The 19727-nt window shown below is 44.4% G+C and overlaps 2 protein-coding genes across 2 annotated transcripts; both read left to right on the top strand.

Annotated features, from left to right (window-relative positions):
* The first annotated feature begins 2856 nt into the window (after positions 1-2856).
* LOC120661153 lies at positions 2857-8500 on the top strand. Its single transcript, XM_039939878.1, has 4 exons — positions 2857-3261; positions 3378-3497; positions 5196-6629; positions 7188-8500. Exons 1-4 carry the CDS (start codon positions 2997-2999, stop codon positions 8201-8203), a joined length of 2835 nt encoding a protein of 944 aa, XP_039795812.1. The 5' UTR covers positions 2857-2996; the 3' UTR covers positions 8204-8500.
* Positions 8501-13469: 4969 nt separating this feature from the next.
* Positions 13470-16400, top strand: LOC120661152 (peptidyl-prolyl cis-trans isomerase FKBP15-1-like). Its single transcript, XM_039939876.1, has 6 exons — positions 13470-13647; positions 13742-13791; positions 14702-14764; positions 15136-15226; positions 15314-15418; positions 16005-16400. The coding sequence occupies exons 1-6, from the start codon at positions 13587-13589 to the stop codon at positions 16088-16090; spliced, it is 456 nt and encodes a 151-aa protein (XP_039795810.1). The 5' UTR covers positions 13470-13586; the 3' UTR covers positions 16091-16400.
* The last annotated feature ends 3327 nt before the right edge of the window (positions 16401-19727 follow it).

Genomic DNA, 19727 nt, shown 5'->3' with positions numbered 1-19727 from the left:
GCGGATTCGGGTATCAATTTTTCAAACCCGTTTGAAGATATCCATTGGGTTTAGAGTTGTACCCGCGCCCGTACCCGCGGGCACAAACTCAAACCCGTATCCGCGCTCGTCGGGTTTGGTATCCGCGGGTACGCAGATATTTCGTACCCGTTGCCATCCCTACCACCACCACCACAAACTAATCCAACACAAACATTTCAGCTCATAATATAATAAACTATTAGCCAAACTATGATTACAACTCAATAAAAACCTATTTTTCAAAAAACAAATTATAGTGTAGATTTTGCCACACCATTTTGCACAGAGTAGCTGTCAGTTATACCGAGTCATCTCCAACAAATTTCAGTCAATTTCAATAAAATTTTATAGTGTGAATGTGATGTTTTATTTCTACGGTCCGACTCTTGACGTGGGACCCACATATAATTCTAGTCACACTATTTTGCACAAAGTAGTTGCTAGTCATATCGAGTCATCTCCAACAAGTTTTAGTCAATTTTGATAAAATTTTATAGTATGAACGCGAGGTTTTATTTCTAGAGTCCGGCTCTTGACGTGGGATCCACGTGTAATTCTAGCCACGCTGCTTTGCACAGAGTAGCTGCTAGTCATACCGAGCCATCTCCAATAAATTTCAGTCAATTTCGATAAATTTTTATAGTGTGAACACAAGGTTTTATTTTTAGGGTCCGACTCTTGACGTGGGACTCACGTGTAATTCATGCCACGCAGCTTTGCACAGAGTAACTCCTAGTCATACTAAGTCATCTCCAACAAATTTTAGTTAAGTTCGATAAAATTTTATAGTGTTAACGCGAGGTTTTATTTCTAGGGTCCGGCTCTTGACGTGGGACCCACTTGTAATTCTAGCCACACTATTTTACATAAAGTAGCTGCTAGTCATACTGAGCCATCTCCAATAAATTTCAGTCAATTTCGATAAAAATTTATAATGTGAACGCGATGTTTTATTTTTAAGGTCCGGGTTTTACGGGACCGACATTTATATATAATTATACTGTTTTGCATAAAGAATCCATTTCAGCTCACCACAATCCACTCCAATCCATATTTATATAGAACCCACTCCACCCCACCCCATTAGATAATATAATCCATTTGAATCCACCCAAACACAATCTATATCAAAACTCAATCCATTAAATCTATTCTATATCAAAACTCAATCCATTAAATCTATTTCAACCCAAACCATTAGTAGGGTGAATGCCTATACTGCTGTACAGCACGCATTCAGTTGAAAAAATGGCGAGCTCGCTTTGCGTCCCCGTGAGGGCGTTTGCGTCCCCGTCCAGGTAAACGGCAAACTTCGCTAAAAATCTCCGTTCAGCATCCATGAACTCCATAGAATCTTGCTCAAAACCCCCAAAAGAGAGGAAGTCACGGAACCAGGCTGAAGGACGAAACGTGAGCCGGATGCGCACGGCATGGCCTATTGGCCTTGGCCAGGGGCGAAAAGGAGCGAAGCATTGCCACGTCCCACGTTCGCCAGTCCCGGTGGGGCCCGTCAGATACCACGACTCTTCCCTGTCACGTACTCACGTGCCACCAACCTTTCCCACGAGCTCGCGACATGATCATCACTCTCTTCGTATGGTTTTTTTTCAGCCATATTTTTTTCACATAAAATTAGCATCAATCATCAACTAATAGTACTCTTTCAATTATAAAATAGTATTAGTCATCAGCCAGCACTACTGTTGTTTCATTAGCACCAACCACCGATCATGGCCAGCCGAACAGAGTCCATATCCCAACCTCGGCCGTCCATCGCCCGCGCAACGGCCAGATCCTGCGCCACGCCGACCGGCCCGGCACTGCGCCGCTTACAGGTGGGCCACCCTCTTCTTAACAAACCTTTCCCTCCTCCGTCCTCCGCCAGTACCCTAGAAAAAACCGAGCGGAAGTCTCTTCCCTCCCCGCCCCCGGTAGGGCTGGACGAAAAACTCGTAACTCGCTAGCTCGCTCGACTCGCTCGTTAATGGCTCGGCTCGAGCTCGACTCGTTTTATAATGAGCCAGCTCGTTTTATAACAAGCCAGCTCGTTTTATAACGAGCCAGCTCGAGCTGGCTCGCGAGCCGCTCGCGAGCCATAACGAGCCAGTTAATTATGAAGCCAGCAAATTTAAATGGGTGCATTGTTAAAGACAAAAAATTCTAATGACTCATATTTGAAGAAAATGAGTGCTGCAATGTTAAACAAATTTGATAAATATTTGGAAGAGAAGAACAATGTCATGGTTATTGCTACAATCCTTGACCCTAAGTTCAAAATGATATATATTCAGTTCTATTTTAGTCAGCTTTATGACTCCTCAAGGTATGAACAAGAGGTTGCTTATATAAAAAAATGAGTTAGAATAGTTGTATAAGAAGCAAGAATTGGAACAATGCTGGAAAATGGGTAAGAAGAGCAGCATAAGAAGCAAGAATTGGAACGAGCCAAACGAGCTATAACGAGCCAAACGAGACATACTCTGTGATGATGTGTGTTCATATTGTCTCTCTACATTGGCTCGCGAGCCAAACGAGCTAGCTCGAGCTCGCTAATAAGCCGAGCCGAGCTAGCCTGCTGGCTCGTTAGTATAACGAGCCGAGCCGAGCCAATATGTTAACGAGCCGAGCTATAACGAGCCGAGCCATAACGAGCCGAGCTGGCTTGATATCCAGCTCTACCCCCGGCCCCGCCGCGCACATGGCCCGCATTATGGCGACCCACTCTCACCGACGCCTGGGACCCACCCTTCCATGGGCCCACTCGTCATCCCGCCACGCACGTGGCTAGTTAAAGCCAAAGCCCTCGCCCCCCCACGCCGCAACCCGCAGCGGGGGCTCTCAAACCCAAACCCAAACCCCGCCGTTGCCGCGGACCGAAACGGAGTCGCGGCAAGGCCTTTCCGCCCGCGCCGACTCGCCGTCCCGTTCCCATCCCATCATCGTTGCCGCGGCACGGGGCGGGGCGGGGCGCGGGCATGGAGGCCGACGAGAGCCGGCGGGGGAAGGACCCGGCGGCGCTGAGCGGGGGGCACCTCTGCCACGTCTGCGGGTACCAGTACCCCAACCCGAACCCCAGCGCCAAGCTCCGCCGCAGCCACCGCAAGCACTGCGGCAAGGCGCCGGCGCCGGTGGCCGTGGCGGGTGCCGGGGAAGCCGCCGCCGTGCGGGTGGCCGTTGGCGTGGGCGCGCGGGGAGAGGGCGGCGCCGGGGCGCGCAATGCGGACGGGAGGACGGCGATCGGTACGTGCGCGGGGTTTCGCGGCCGCTTCTCGCCTGGTTTTGTTTGGATTCTGGTTTCCGTTTATTTTCCGTTCGTTGATTCCGATGGCCGTGTCTGGCGCGTGCGGCGGCTGTAGGTGGGGGAGGAGGAGGACAGCGAGAGGGGATCGGCGCGAGCGAGGCGAATGGAGGAGGCGCTGCGTTGCGCGGATCTGCGGGAGGAATTGACACTTCGGCGGAGGACAAGGTGGCCCCAGGTAATCGTTGATCTTTCTCTTCTTGTCCGCTGTTCAATCTTATTCCCTGGTTAAAATTCATCCAAGCCTTCTTTCAGGGGCGTGCCGTTACTCTCTTGATTTGCATCTGCGTTTCGGGATGTTACAAATCGGAATGGGAGTTAGATTAACACGATTTTATGCGATCTAATCTGCATAGATTGTGCTTTTTGTTGTTTTGCACGTACTGCATTTCGCTAGAGATTGAAAAGGCAAAAGGTTTGGCTGTCTTTTCACTTATCCCCGGTTTGAAGGGGGGGTGCAAAACTCACATGGGCATAGTGAGATGGTACCCCCGTGGCCGTGGGAGCCTGGAATAAAGTCTGCGTGGTTCTCGGTTAGCATTAAAGGTGAAAGCGTGGGTACTTTCTCGTTTTCCTTGGAGTTGGGGCGATACTTTTGTGATAACGATGTAGAACAGTTGGAGTGCCTTCGTATTTGTAGCTTCCGAACTGTAGATCTGATCTTTGTTGAAGTGACTACGTACGCGCCAGTAGTAAATTAAGGCTCCGGACACTTTAGATCCATGTGTGATTCCACCATTTCTTATCTTAGCTGTTTATCTCTGCGTGTCTTGTGGCAAGTTGGTCGCTTGATACTGGTCAGTGGTAAGAATTAGCTGCCTGTCTATGGATACATTGGATTCGCTCTAGTCAGCCAGACCGAATTTGTTGGTTTCTTCGTAAACCGCCTTTCTCCCTAAAAATCAGACATATCCGTCGTTACTTGCGCAGGTTGGTAGGATTTCTTTGAGCTTGTCGTTTAACACTTGTTTTATTGGGTCTGCTAGCTCGTCGTGGTCCTCCACCACATGTGTCCTTGTCACATGAGCATTTTGTTTATTTGCAAAATACAAAATGATTAATACTTTCGTTGTGTCTGCAACTCTGCATGTGTATCTCATCATAATTTCTTATATCTTTTTTTAGTATATATTGTTTTCTTGCATCTACTAGGACAGATCCCGTCGTTTGGGGTGTTGACATGTTTTTGCTATAATTTATTTCCTAATTGTTATGACTTACAGCCATGTTGTCTGTGCTTTGTCGATCAATTGTAAAGTTACTGTATTGCTAAGTCTTTTAAGTTTAGTATACTGCTGCAATTCGAATTTACCAGCAGGCTACTGTTTGTGTTGCTTTTGGGTTTAGTCCTCTACTAGAACTTCATTCTTTGCTAAGCTTTTGCAATGGCTAATATATCAAATAATGGCATGATGTGCCCTTGTTGAAGGGTATCAGTCCTGTACCAACTGTTAGCCTGTAGCTCACTTGTATGATTTGTTGGTCCTATTTTACTTTATGGACCCATTCTTGTGTTTCCACCTATTCAAAGTGTTGTTACGATTTTCACGGTTGCACTTGCTCATATGACTTTACTCTTATTACCTTCCATGTGAACTGCAAGTATCTAGTGGATATGTTCAATTCATTTTTCGTGCCTCAAAATCCCTCTATTCTTTTATACTTGTTCCTTGCATATCTTAAGATGCCTCATGATATTCGCTAAAGTTTCCAGCGAAGATATGGTTGTAAAACTATTTATTTTGCCAGCATTTAACTTGTTTCTGGATGTTTCTATGTGTCACCAGCATTTGTTTCAAGTAATATTGAAACCTTTTACCTTTTTATTCAAATCACAGTGGGTGTGTCTTGATTTGTTGATTTATTGTTTTGATAGCACATGCTTCTACTCGTGCTGGAGCTCAAGTCATCACCACTGAAATAAGTGAAAACAACCCCCTGATTAGTTGTGGTGACAATGAAAGCGCTTCTCGTGAAGATGCTGGTACTCAAAGCATCACAAGTAAATTAAGTGAAAATGGCTTTGTCAATTGCAGTGACAATTCTACAGTAAATGAAGGTGATGAAACTGAATCACAGATTGCTTGCCCTAATGGAAGTCAAACTAGAGTGGGGCATCCACCTGAGAGAGAAGACAGTTTTGATGAGTACCAGGATGCATCTCCGTTTCTTCATCAATCAGATTCTGAAGATGGTGCAGCACCAACTGCAGCACTTTCTACAGAAATCAATAATTTGAATACTGTTTCATCAGAATCAAGTTTCTCTGCAAATGAAACTTCTTTTGAAACAAATGGATTATGCAAAGATCAATTTCCTGGAGAAACCAATATGAGAGATTTAACTTCTGACTCCAAAGTTGGATATGATTTGGAGGATGGAGCTCTTAGATTGACTGAGCCTGAAGTAAACCTGAAGCTTGGGGGTACACGTGAACACTCTATGAATGTTGGCAACACTTATGCTGATATGGTTAACAGTAAATCTGGTAAAACATCTGGCCAAGGTGATGTGACTGGTAATTCAAATGCTTCATCCCTTGAGGAAGTCCATTCACTTATTTTGGAACCAGAATCAGAATCTACAAGCTCAGAAAAGGTGCAAGGTTTTATGAAAGATAGATCGCATGTTTTGTGTACCATGTCTGAAGCATCATCAAGACCAGTAGTAGGATCAGATAGTGTTCAGTTGGAAACAATAATCAATCCTAGCACTGACGCCATGCCAATTAGGAGTGACCTGAAGGTCGTTTGTACTGATAATACTTCCAAAGATTTCTCCATGGAGCTCCTCACACAGAACTGGACTGTTGCTGATATATCAGATGATCTTCAGTCTGCTGAGAATTCTTGCAAGAAAAGTTCAGAATGTCCTGCAGTTGGTTTTCAGTATGATCTTGTGGGCAATATTCCTATGACTATTGTGAATGATCCAGAATTCACCTTTGAGGAGAAGCCACAACCAGATATTGTTGACGAAAATCTTTCTGTACAGAAGACTAATGGATTCGCTAAAGAGGAAGTCTGCAACAAACAGATTGACACCGAGATCTGTACTGAAGATCAATTTTCTCCGAGTCAGAAACATGGCATTTTACTAACAGATCAAGCACTTTCTGTCAAGAATCCATTTAATCTAGATGATGACAGGAATGATGATTTGTTTGAACTTCCCACTGACAGCTGCTATTTGGAGGTACCAAATCCTGTTGAATTGAGACAGCAAGTTGACTCTACATCCCTGATGGTGGATCAACCAACAGTCTCTAACCCAACAAGGATGGCTGAAGCGCAACAATGCCATAACTCAAGTAAGAATTTCTGACACTTATATTGCGCATTGTTTGATATAAATTTGCACTTGCGAACTCTGTTGTATACTCCATATTTTATACCTTTTTGCTTTCTGTGAGGTCAAAACCTTATCATGTAGGGAATGCATTCAACATTATCTCTGCATTGGCCTCCCCCCCCCCCCCCCCCCTAAATTCTGTGCCAATTTAATTGATGGGTTTTGTAAAGCATCAGTCAGTGCTTAGCTGGAGATGAACGCTTAAGATTTTTTAACCCCTATTGTGGTTGATTAAGTACCCCAACTTGATTGGGACAAAAGGCGTTGTTGTGGTTGATTAAATACACAATACTGCAGTATTGATGCAGTGTATCTAATCCACTGCCTTGCAAGTTGACAATGCACCTCAAAAGTTGAATTTATCCTGAGCTTTTTATCATAGTCTCATTTTTTAGTATTTGCATATGATAGGATATTTCGAATCTTTACTCTTTAGGCACATTATTAACGTATGTTTTCTAAATCAAACCTTTAACTTCGAATTAAACAAGGCTATATGCTGAAAACATTTCTACAGATGAATTATCCTCGTCAAGTGCTATGGAAGGCATGCCTGCCAGCTGTAATTCTGAACTTGTGAAGCAGACTTGCTTGAATGACCATGGCCTGCAGGAAGATGGACATACAAGTGGTGTCATTTTGGTGCCATCTCAGGCAACCTCCGTGGAGTTTAGTACAGTATCTATGCAGGATAGCACTGCAGTCTGTTCAGAAGTTGAAGAAAATATACAAGCCAACGATGCTAGTGCAAAGGAGATGACTGCAGTACGAAACATAGATGGTATTGTAATGGAACAGGCTACTAGTACTATCGTTAATGATGCATATGCAGCTAATGTTGAAGAACAGAAGCTGACTGAAGACACCGTTGAGAATGAGGTACAACAACACTCAGATCATGTTGAGAAAGAGAAGCAGGCTGGTGGTACAGAGGTGAATTCAGTACAGAGCATGGGAAATCTTGAAGAAAACAAGCAGACTGAAGACACAAATGCAAAGGGGATGAACGCACGGTTTAGTGCTGATGATGTTGAAGACAAAACAGAGACTGATGACACCAGTGCAGAGAAGACGAATGCAGCAGGAGGCACAGAGGATTCTGAAGAAAATATGCTTGCTGAAGACACCGCAAAGGAGATGATTGCAGCACAAAGCACAGATAGTGTCAAAGAGAAGCAGCAGCCAAACGGCACGGTCCGCCAAGGGAACAACGCCAAGCAGAACGAAGAGATTGCCGCTTCAGGCGCGCGGCTGAATTCAGGAAGAGCCCACGTCCCTCTGAAGGTCCTCCTTGCCGAGGCAAGCGCGAAGAACCAAGTGAAGAAGCCCAGCACCAAGGAGAGGGTGCTGTCGTTCCGGCGCGGGGTGTCCAAGGACGGCAACTCGTCGGCGAAATCTGGGTCTCCCAAATCTGTCTCTGACGACCAACACTGGAGCTCCCCTGCCAAGCTGCCACGCAAGGATGTTGGCAAGAGTTCCAAAGGAAGGAAGCAGCCGTGGATGCCGTTCATCTGCTGCCACTCCGTGCACTGACGGCGCTGCCTTTCCTGTGAAACGGAAACGCCGTTCGCGACCTTGAGTTATATTTGCCTTTGTCGACAACTACTCTTACATGTGCTGCTGTAACTAACGCTGTCTGTCCCAGTGCAGATAGTCTGTGCAATCAAGATGGGTTTGATACACTGTCGTAGTATCAGGTCTATTTTTGAATTGGTGCAATTTTGATGTCGTCGTTAGCCATTTGTGCACGAATCTGTCTTGATGTTCAGATTCAGATGGTGTTTGCTTGGACTGAACAGGCCTCGTATCTAATACGGATTGAGCGCATAATAGCCTCCTGGTCCTGGGAATTCTGCTCCAACAAACTATCAACTATGCAAAGTGAAAACAGCTGAACGATTGCGTGCATATACTCTTTCGACGCGAAGGGTGAATGAGTTTCGCTGGAAGGAGTTCTGCCACTGTTAACGCTGGTGTTTGTTACCTCATGTGTCGTGGGGAGTGCAGCATGTGGGAGGAGTCCTTGGCGTGGCTTGGCTTGGGTTCCGTTTTGTGCTTCCTAGTGCGATTACAAGGCTGTGTGATCCGAGCTCATCTTCTAGCTAAGCCCGACAAATGGCTCGGTTACTACTTAACGGCCAAGAACACATGCGTATGGTTATTCCAGATAGGCAGACTACAGAAAATACAAGTTATTGCCGATCCCCTTTCATTCATTTGGTTTGGCCTGGTTGTACGTTCTGACTATTCAACATGAAGAACATTTCTTTCGAATGACATGTGGAGAACGAACATCTTGCCTCTTCTTTGGAGAGCACTGCTACGAGGTGTTTGGTGTCCACGTTAAAATGCAACAAAAAAGTGATGAATAAAAAACTCATGACAACTTTGTAGTATCCGCCACATTGTAACTGATGGAGTAATTGACAAAATACCAGGAAAGGTTAGGCCCCTGAGAAAGAAGCAAAGCAACTTTATAGTCATATCAGTAACTGATGGCAATAAGCTCCAACTGTATACTGTCTTGCAGGTGGCACATCTGGTGCTTTCTGATACACAGTTCAGGAGAACTCCCCGAAGCGACTACCATCACTGAATCACTTGGCAAGAATGCTGGGTTCACCTGTTGTTCAGGAGGCCATCAGCAGAGTGTCCTCGTTCATCTCCAGAAAGCGGGAGGAGGAGTCCAGAGAGCACAACATCGAGAGGCTGGAGATGGCCAACACCGAGCTGGAGCTCGCGATCGAGAGATCCGGCAAGTTGCCGATCACAGACGTATCCTTGCTTCGTCGCAGGAAGATCCTGAAGCGCGCCCTCGAGGAGTGCAGTGATATCCTGCACAGGTGCAAGCTACGGGCACTGCAGGACCAAGAGACGCAGCAAGGCCGAGCAGTAAGGCATTCCTCTCTCCCTAAACGGATTGCCTGTGCTGCCAAATCATCCATTGCCTATTTTCTTCCCGCGAAGAAAGATTACCTGAGTTGCTCCGACGTCCGAAGGTTTGAATGGTTTGCAGATTGTGCAGGAAAGTTTGTGAGAGATGTAGAACACGGCTGTTCACTCAGGCAGTACACCTTTTGCAACCCTCTTGTCAGGCATCTTCTTGAAGGGAGAACTCTGAGGTATGAGATGGTTCAAGGAAGCCATCTACGCGACATTTACATATGGCCCCTATGCTTGGAAAACCGTGGCGTAGAGGCAGAACTATCATATCAGTACGAGAACTGCAAGATGCCAGATAGAAATTTCCATCTGCGGCTCTGGCTGCGACTCTCAGAAAGCACTGACATAGTTGGGGCTGCTGTTAAATGCCTGCAGCATTTGGCACTGCAGTTCATGCTTGCTGCTGAATGTGCGATTGGCGAGCTGACCCTACTCCCTGATCTACATGACATTTCCCTCTCATATGGTGCTCCGTGGCTTGGGATTCAGGACTGATACACCCGGCTCACTCGAATCTGCCGGCCGGATCCAACATGCTGCAAATCAAATGGGCATGAGAGCTGTCCTAACAACACCGTCTCTTCAGAACTGTCGAGCAAAACCGGAGAGCAGGTTATCTCTATCAATTTTCAGTACTACACTTCAGCGCAAGAGCACAACTTTCGTAGATCAGTTGATGGAGAGGGCAGAAACGCCATGCTAGATTGGTCGCCACCTCTGAAGGTCACAGCAGGATTCGTGCCCCATGGAATGTGGGAAGACCTGGCACAGAATTATAGACTTGAGGTCGACAAGCGTAGAGATGAAAGCATAGAACAGGTGATCGAGATGGTGAGATGGAAGACGATCCATTGCCTCATCCGTCAACCAGAGCTGCCGTATCATATGACGCTGTGGCAATATCCTCATGGTTTTGCAGTCTTTCAGGTGCGGAATGTGCTGAAACCCTACAGGCCACACCATGACGAGGACCGTGGCCATGATCTGGAGAGATGCAGAAGGCGAAGGCAGTATATTATTGCTTCATACGATCGAGGCGTTTCAACGTCTAGTCATGAGTTGCCTGAGGCAGCCTAATTAGGTGGTAGGCTTGCCACTCTTCCCCGGGGTCCTCTTCAGAACCTCTTTCTGCCTTTTGGGTCTCGTTCTGGAAGGTGCATTGTCACCACTTGCATTGATGTGCTTGTTTGGTTTTCTAGAATTCTAGGAATAGTAACACCGCTAATTACTGTATTAAATAAAGGTAGTTTGTACGGTGTTTGGATCATGCAAGATGGTATTGTCTTAGAGAATGCTCCGGTCATTTTCACATAAACCTACACACATAAGTTGATAAAAAAATATGCCAAACATTGATCACACCCCATGCAGCCCATAGTGGCACACCTCGCCGTGCCTTCTACGGAAACCGGAGCCTCTAATTTTCAGATGATCCAGCATTCTCGGGTTTCGCTCCAGGAGTTACTATCATGCTTTCGCGGTGATGGATGATTAGTTCCCTAGCAGACCAGCAAAAGACAGCTATCCTGCTTAGTAGCAATGAAAATAGTTTATAAATTATAGGAAAGATGTACGTGCCTTTAATTTTTCTTCCATCAAGCAATGATATTATTTATTTTTTTCAAAAATAATACACATCTTTTTTCCTTCTATAAAACAATGATGTCAATTAATATCCTTCCAAAACTATTAAGCAATGATGCCATTTATTTTTCTTCTAAAAATAATACACGTCTTCCTTCCATAAACAATGATGACAATTATTATCTTTCTAAAAGAAAAAATATCGTGAATTATGGGTGAACGCATGTGCAAAGGAAAATATGTGTATACTAAAGGAAAGTAATACGTTAATACATATTTTTATTTTTCTTTCATAAACAATGATGTCAATTATTATCCTTTCAGAAGAGAAAATGACGTGAATTGTGGGTCAATTTATGTGTAAAGGAAAGTATATGTGTGCAAAAGGAAAGTTCATAAAATATAAATTACACGAACTGAATGCCAGCAATGTGATGATTTGATTCACCTCTATCACAATTGGCAAGTACTCCGATGACCTTCATGAAGTTATTGCGGAGTTCAGCATCAATGAGTTTGGCACCTATTGTTTGGTCAAAATCCGTTACAATGCGTAGGAATCTAATACGACTTTTAAAAAAACTATTTACATACCTAATACCCAAATCAATAATAATTCATAGAAAAATTTAAAATTCAAACTTAGAAATCCATAAGATATATCTCCCTTGTGAAGAACGGATCAAACGAACACCTCGGGGTCGCAGGGCCGATAGAAGCAACAACCACGATCAAGCCGACTCGTGAACCATGTGGCATCTCAAGGGCATCAACCATGTTCTACTACTACTACTACCAATAATTTTTGGAGTTGAAAGGAATGCGCCTGCACTATGTGTGACACATGAATGCTATTACCTGGATATATATGCACAGGGAGCCACCCGTATCAATGGCAAGTATAAGGATAGAAAACATGGTTGGCTAATCTGTTTTCTTAATTGATGGGACAAATATTGGAAGGTTAACACAAATCTGACCTCTTATTCCTACATAGCCGGCCAATCCCTTGCTAATATGTTCCCTTAATTGATGAGGCAAATATTGAAAGGATGTTAAATATAAAAGGAAGGATAATCACCTCAAAACCAAAAGGAAAGAAATATAGAGATTTTAGGATGTCAAACAAGTTTTACCAAAATATCATTATCGCCTGGTATACAAACAATGGAAAGTAATAAGTTTTACCAAAATATTATTGTCGCCTGGTATACAAATAATGGAAAGTAATAAGTGGGTACAAGGGTGGGTAGATGAAAGTGTTTGGTGTAAAAAGTATTAGGATTTTGGTAGAAACATTTTGCTTCTATCAAAAAATGGGTCTCCACCCCTTTCGTCAAAACTTTGGATCTGACAAGTGGTTTCTCCGTAAGAGGTAAGGTGGGCCTAATTTTGGTGAAAATTATTTTCAATTGTTTCAAGTTTTATATAAATTATAATTATAATGAATCTGACAAAGATCATTGAAGCTCTCACCGGATCAGATGCCATCAGAGTGTATGCATCATTAGAGGTCGACCTCCTAGCCTGGAGCTCCAAAGTAAAGGCATCTGTTGATTGATCGGATTGCATTGAATGTGTTTGTGTTGATGTTTGATGCCTTATATTATTGAGGGTGAAGGTTTATCACCGCACTGGGAGTTGAACCTATTTGAAAAATGTTTTACAAACAAACCTAAAGTTGAGCTATAACTTATAGCTGATTTTTATCACATTATGTTATTATTAATTTCCTATGTTATACTTGATTAAAGTTGGCAATATCATTATTAACAATTTTACCTCTATATTATGGACTTCTCCTATCATAGAAGGAATGCTCTTTAAGTTTAGGAGTAAGTCAAAACCATCTTAAACTTGATTAGAAAAAAATATAGTAATAAATTATTCTAAGTTACTCTATCTAAGAAACAAGTCATTGGGAGGGAGGGACGGAGGGTAGTCCGGCTGGCTAGTGGCTTAGATGCCAACCTCCACACAAGAAGGGCCGGTGTTCGAATCCTAGATAACACTCCTGGCTCGAAGCAAGGGCGTTACCGGTTAAGCGTGTCGGAGAGAGAACATGACTCCCTTTCTTAGGATTTCAATGAAACTGAAAGTTAACCTAGCATCTGGCCTCCAAAAAAAACCAAGTCATTCTAATTTTGTCTAAATCAAACTATATTAAATTTAACCAAGAGTGAAACATATATTGTAAACTATTGTACAATTCTTTTTTAATCAAACTTTGATAGGATAAAACGGGTTTATATGTACTTGCACACAACCCAAGCAAACCCAAACGGCCAAACAGCCACTCACACTCCTGCCGCTCTGTTATAACGCACATCCCGTCTGCACCCCGAGGTCGGCGAATTGCTCTCTCTTCCCGTCTTCTCTCGCACAAGTCATGGCGAAGCCGCAGGTTCTTCTCTGCCTCCTAATCGCCGCCGCCGCGCTGCTACTCGTCGGTGAGTAGACCCCCACCACGGCTTCGATTTCCTGGGGGATGCACCCTACGCAGCGACTTTTGATCTGATCTGATCTGACTTTTGTGTCTCGCAGCCGCGGCCAAGAAATCCGGCGACGTGACTGAGCTCCAGATCGGCGTCAAGGTAACCGCTTTCGGTTCCCCATACTAGGTCTAGGTTGTTCTGCCTGCTTCGTGTATGAATTGTTATGTTCCGTACCCCGCCCCCTCCCCCCTGATTAGGATTTCGGATAGGACTCATAGACTGATGGCAGATTGATGGTAGTTTGGTAGTATAAAAAATGTTATTTTGATCAGATTGGATGTTTAGTTTACAGGGAATAGATTTAACCCCTAGAGTAGTGTAAGGAAAAGATAGAGATTGAGGGGGAAAAATGTTATGGGAGTAATGCCCTCATATATTATGGTGAAAGCAGAAATGTGCACGGGAATCGAATTTTTGTGGTAGGATTAACTGGGCTATTGGCTAAAAGAAACCAAGGTTTTTTCAGTACTGATATTGTGTTTTTATTCAAGAACACGTAGAGATCATGATCTGAGAAGAGACGTCTAATGAAACTCAACATTCTATTGTTTTTTCAAGCGCAACAAGTCAGTGTAATTCTGTGTTCACATTTAATTTAATTTGTTAATGCGCAGTTCTAGTTTCTTATTTGTTTCTTATTGAATTAGGTTATGTATCCTATAGAAAGTATAAGCTGAGTTCGAACCTTAAAACCTCTTTGATTCGGCTACAAATCAACATGAGATGTTCCCAAATCTCTTTTCAAGTTCTACAGGAAAGCGAATTAAGTTTTCATACAACTCATAACTCCAAAGCATTATGCTGTGAGAAATCGTTTCTGCTTTTCTCTTAAAAAACTGAATATCTAGTGTTTTTTTGAAACAACAGAATATCTAGCTGGACAAGCAGAAGCGAACAACTGTTCTTACTAAAACCATTAACCATGCTCTAACACTTTTTTTATGCCGCATAAGACTTGATGGATTGCAAGATTCTTATATTGATGTTATGCCTCTATTTGTAAATTCAGTACAAGCCTGAATCCTGCAGCATTCAAGCTCACAAAGGTGACAGAGTTAAAGTTCACTACCGTGTAAGTTTAATGTCTGCCTTCTCATCTGTTTCCTTATGTTGCAATAGATTAATAATGGCAGTTGTTCTACATAGAACTAATGTAGTGCTTTCTTTGAATAATTGTAGCAACTATATTGTTTCATTTCACCCATTCAGCACGACTTGCTTGTCATAACCTTTGTCAATTCTTTTTTTTTGCCAATTTCATTTAAAATAACCTTTGTTTGAGTTGGAAAAGTGGGACATATACAATAGAGCATTGTAATCTATTGATGGTATTACCATTGAGCAGAACTGTTAATTCACCCAGCCTCCTCTGCATAAAGTTCTTATACTGCTTACAATAATTACCTTCTGGGTTATGCTCACTTTCTGTCATTTTTCTGACAGGGAAAACTTACTGATGGAACAGTTTTTGATTCAAGCTATGAAAGGGGTGACCCTATTGAATTTGAATTGGGCACTGGCCAAGTGATCAAAGGTAATTATTGGCAATGGACCCGTTGGCTACTGTCTGTTTTGCTTGTGCTCTGTTACTACGTCTGAATTTCTTTACTATATACTATAGGCTGGGATCAGGGTCTCCTGGGAATGTGTGTTAGTGAGAAGCGGAAGCTGAAGATTCCATCAAAACTTGGCTATGGCCCTCAAGGATCACCGCCCACTATTCCGGGTATGCTATTTTGATATATTCTGCTCCTTGTCTTATGAGCACATGGTTGCGATTCCGATAGTCACATTCTGCTTACTCAATATAAATTCGGCCTGGGTAATTATCACACTACTGTGCACGGCAACAACATCTAAGCTGTGTTTAGATGGAGTGAAAAGGGATGCGAAAAGTCACATCGGACACTGTAGCACATTGTAGCACTTTTCGTTTGTTTGTGGTAAATATTGTCCTACCATGACCTAACTAGGCTCAAAAGATTCGTCTCGCAACGTACATCAAAACTATGCAATTAGTTTTTTTATTTACCTACATTTAGTACTCTATGCATGGGTCATTTGCTATATTTAATGTTTCGATGTGATGGAGATGTGATGGAAAGTTTGGATTTGGGGGGGGGGGGGGGTTGGGGGCATCTAAACACACCCCTAGTGGTTTAATGCCATTATGCTACTGACACTGCCAGCTGAATGTATTCCTTCAATCATTCAATGCTGTGAAAGAGGGAGGGAGGGTTCCTTCAGTTTCTTGTCAGGTGTGTGTTCATTACAGTATCTCTGATCCGAGCCATTTATCTTTCTGCTTGCAGGTGGTGCAACTCTCATATTTGACACTGAGCTTGTTGCTGTCAATGGGGAGCCATCCAGCAAATCTGATGAGGACAGTGAGCTTTAGATAGCGGGAGGGTAGAATCGGCTTCCAGAATCCAGATCAAACAATTATCAGATCAGATAGATGAATGCAGAAACCATTTTACTCAGAACTCGGCAAATGTAATGCACTTAGAGAAATGAGCATTCGTTCCCTGTGACTTCGTTTTGCTATTCCACAAGAACAACTAGTCTTTCTGGAGTAAACTCCTGATCTTGTGACTTCTTTTTTGGAATCGCTAGTCTTGTGGCTTCATTTGGATGACAAGATTCATATTGAACTTATGAACGGGTTATTTTATAGAGGCATGCCATTACAAGGTAATTTTTTTTGATACTTTGGGTTCTAACTTTATTTCACCATGGACTCAGCCAAATCGCTAGTTACAAATCGGATTACAAACTCCGGGAGGGGGTCCTTCTACACCATGGATTGACCCAGGTCCCAACTGAGACTTAAGCGTGCTACTTACTCCCTCCGTTTCAAATTATAGGTCGTTTGATTTTTTTGACACCAAATTTGACCACTTGTTTTATTTAAAAATTTTATGCAAATATAGTCAAATTTAAACCATTCTTCAAGAACTTGTACTAATAAAGCAAGCCACAACAAAAGAAGTGATGTTTTGCACAATTTTTTGAATAAGACGAGTGGTCAAACTTAGGGTTGAAAAAGTCAAACGACCTATAATTTAAAATGGAGTGAGTATATCATTAGAGCATCTCCAGCAATGGACTCTACTTTGAGTCCCTACTTATTTAAGTAAGGGTCGTCCTTACTTTCTGGGGCTCTGATTTTTACCTCCAATTCCAGCAAGAGTCCCTACTTTAGATCCCCTACTCCTATATGACAGGTGGGCCCTTGTCAGCGAAAAGTATTTACTGCAATCTTCTCTCCCTCCCGTGAAGCTCTCTCCGAGCGAGACGGCGCCGCCTGCGATACACCGCGATTCTTGCCGCCTCGAGCTCATCCCACTCCCCGCCCAAGATCGTTGCCTGGCGGACGGGTTCGAGTCCCGCGGAGGACCTTTGCCCCGGAGAGTTTTTTTTTTGAGGTAATAGAGCTTTCATTAATTCGATGCAAGAGTACAATCAGAGATAGCTAGATCCTCTAGCCAATCCGGGATACAGTCAAACCAAAATGAACAGCGATCGGTGGCCGAAACAATGGAAGCACAGAAGTGCGCCACCGAATTCGCCTCTCTACGCACCCATCTAACTGAAAATTCAGAAAAACTCTTGCCTAGCTCTATTATGTCGAAACATAAGCCGCCAATGGAGGACGTACACGAGTAAGGACTCTGCAGAAGCTTGGACAGTTCTTGGCAATCAACCTCGAGAATGACCCGGTCGAAGCCCAGCTCAGCAGCCAGCTCCAGTCCTTCCTTCGCTGCCAACGCCTCCCCCGTCAGCACATCGCCCACATCGTCAAACCATCTTGCTACACCTCCCTTCACAATACCAGCATGATCACGAATAACCGCTCCAGCACTGCTCGAACACATGTCTTGGTCATAGCTGGCATCCGAGTTAACCTTGACCCACCCTTGATCAGGTTTCTCCCACCTCGCTCTCGGCACAGGAGGTTTTGAGCGCGCCGGTTGTTTCAGCGACTCAAGATCCTCCAAGAGAGTGGAGATGTACCTGGCAGTGGCTCCCGGCTCCCAGGTTTTCCTTCCATGTCGCCTGCCATTACGACCCGTCCACAGCGCCCAGGCGCCACAGATCACCACTCTAGCTGTCGCCACCGAGCACACCCCAGGCTGCAGCACATCCAATTCCCACGAGCCTGGATGTAGTCTGGGAACAGTGATGCCCATCAGCTTTTTTACTTCACCCCAGAAACGCCTTGCTAAAGGGCAAGCGAAGAACACATGAAACAATGATTCTTCATCTTCTCCACACATCTCACAGTGGCTCTCCCCCGCAACGTGTCTCCTCTTCATCTCCGCTTTCGAGGGCAGCGACTTGTGTAACACCCGCCACAGAACACACGGATCTTGGGTGGAACATCAAGCTTCCATAGGGCCGGCCAGGCTGTATAAGCACCAGAGCCCGAGGCCTCCCTATCCTTCTCCATCGCCTTCTCCATTTGATCTTGTTTCAACAAACGATATGCCGATCTCACTGAGTACCTACCATGCTTCTCGAAAGCCCATGCCAAGACATCAGTTTCCATCCGTGTGCTGGGCTTGATCTTGAGTACCTCTTCAGCCTCAATCGCCATAAAGGATTTGCGCACCAGGCTCTCATTCCAAATGCGAGTTCCTGGCACGAATAAATCATGCACCTGCACGGCAGATGCTTGCGGCATCCTGAATAGCGGTTTGAGTGATCGGATTCCAGGTATCCAATTGTCCTCCCAAACCCTGATCTCCCCCGGGCCTACCCTTCTGATCAGGCCCCGAGTCAACACATCCCTCCCATATAAGATTGACCTCCATGTTGCCGAACTCCGTCGTTTTTTGGTAGCCGAGAGGAAGTCGCAATTTGGATAGTATTTCCCCTTCAGCACCTGAGCACACAGCGAGTCCGGGCGAGTGATCAACCTCCATCCTTGCTTCCCAAGCATTGCTTTATTGAAGAGAGCGAAATCTCGGAATCCGATTCCACCCTCCTTCTTCGATCTTGTTAATTTCTCCCATCTTAACCAATGAATCTTGTGGTTATCAAGGGAGCTTCCCCACCAGTAGTTAGACACAGCTGAGGTAAGTTTTTGACAAATACCGGGTGGCAATTTGAAGCATGACATCGCGTACGTTGGCACAGCTTGTGCGTTTGCTTTCAAAAGTACCTCCCGAGCTGCACAACTTAAGCTTTTCTCAGCCCAGCCCCCGACCATTCCTCTCACTTTAGCCGGTACATATTTGAAAACATCAGCCGCCCCCCGCTCAGTCGCGGTGGGTAGGCCTAGATAGCGTTCCCCCAATGCTTCAGTGAGAATACCCAGACTGTTATGAACCACCTCCTTACATGCCTGGTCGCAGTTGGGGCTAAAAAAGACCGCTGATTTGCTTTTATTCACAAGCTGTCCCGACCCCCTGTTATAATCTTCAAGGATAGCAGCAATTCTGTCCACACCTTTCTTCGACGCCTGAGTGAAGATCAAGCTGTCATCAGCGAATAACAGATGTGATATCCAAGGTGCATTTCTACTGACTCTTATACCCCTCGACACATATAATGGTCCGATGTTCTTGAGCATGCATGATAAACCCTCCGAGCAAAGCAGAAACAAATACGGTGAAATAGGATCCCCTTGCCGTATTCCCCGCGAGGGTTTGAAAACATCAGAAAAAACACGATTAACCCGGACCGAGAAGGAAACGGACGTGACACACTTCATCACCAAAGCACACCATCGATCAGGGAAACCCAACGTCCGCATAATTTTTTCTAGATATCTCCATTCCACACGGTCGTAGGCTTTGGTCATATCCAACTTGACTGCACAGCTTCCAGTCTTGCCCTTCTTATTTCTCAGATAATGTATGCACTCGTACGCGATCAGTATGTTGTCAGTGATCAACCGACCAGGCACAAATGCACTTTGCTCCTTCGAAATCACCTCTTCTAAGATCAGTCGTAAACGGTTTGCCATGGTCTTGGAACAGACCTTGTAGAGGACATTACATAAAGATATCGGACGGTATTGGGATAAC

The sequence above is a fragment of the Panicum virgatum genome, chromosome 2N (genome assembly GCF_016808335.1).
Source record: "Panicum virgatum strain AP13 chromosome 2N, P.virgatum_v5, whole genome shotgun sequence".
Taxonomy (NCBI): Eukaryota; Viridiplantae; Streptophyta; class Magnoliopsida; order Poales; family Poaceae; genus Panicum; species Panicum virgatum.
Note: the sequence above shows the minus strand (reverse complement) of the source record. Positions and strands in the feature narration are given on the sequence as shown.

Coding starts and splice junctions, on each gene's coding strand:
- LOC120661153 (XM_039939878.1), top strand. CDS start 2,997: ATGGAGGCCGACGAGAGCCGGCGGGGGAAGGACCCGGCGGCGCTGAGC. Junction 3,262..3,377: donor GGACGGGAGGACGGCGATCG/GTACGTGCGCGG, acceptor CGGCGGCTGTAG/GTGGGGGAGGAGGAGGACAG. Junction 3,498..5,195: donor GGAGGACAAGGTGGCCCCAG/GTAATCGTTGAT, acceptor TTGTTTTGATAG/CACATGCTTCTACTCGTGCT.
- LOC120661152 (XM_039939876.1), top strand. CDS start 13,587: ATGGCGAAGCCGCAGGTTCTTCTCTGCCTCCTAATCGCCGCCGCCGCG. Junction 13,792..14,701: donor AGCTCCAGATCGGCGTCAAG/GTAACCGCTTTC, acceptor TTGTAAATTCAG/TACAAGCCTGAATCCTGCAG. Junction 15,419..16,004: donor ATCACCGCCCACTATTCCGG/GTATGCTATTTT, acceptor TTCTGCTTGCAG/GTGGTGCAACTCTCATATTT.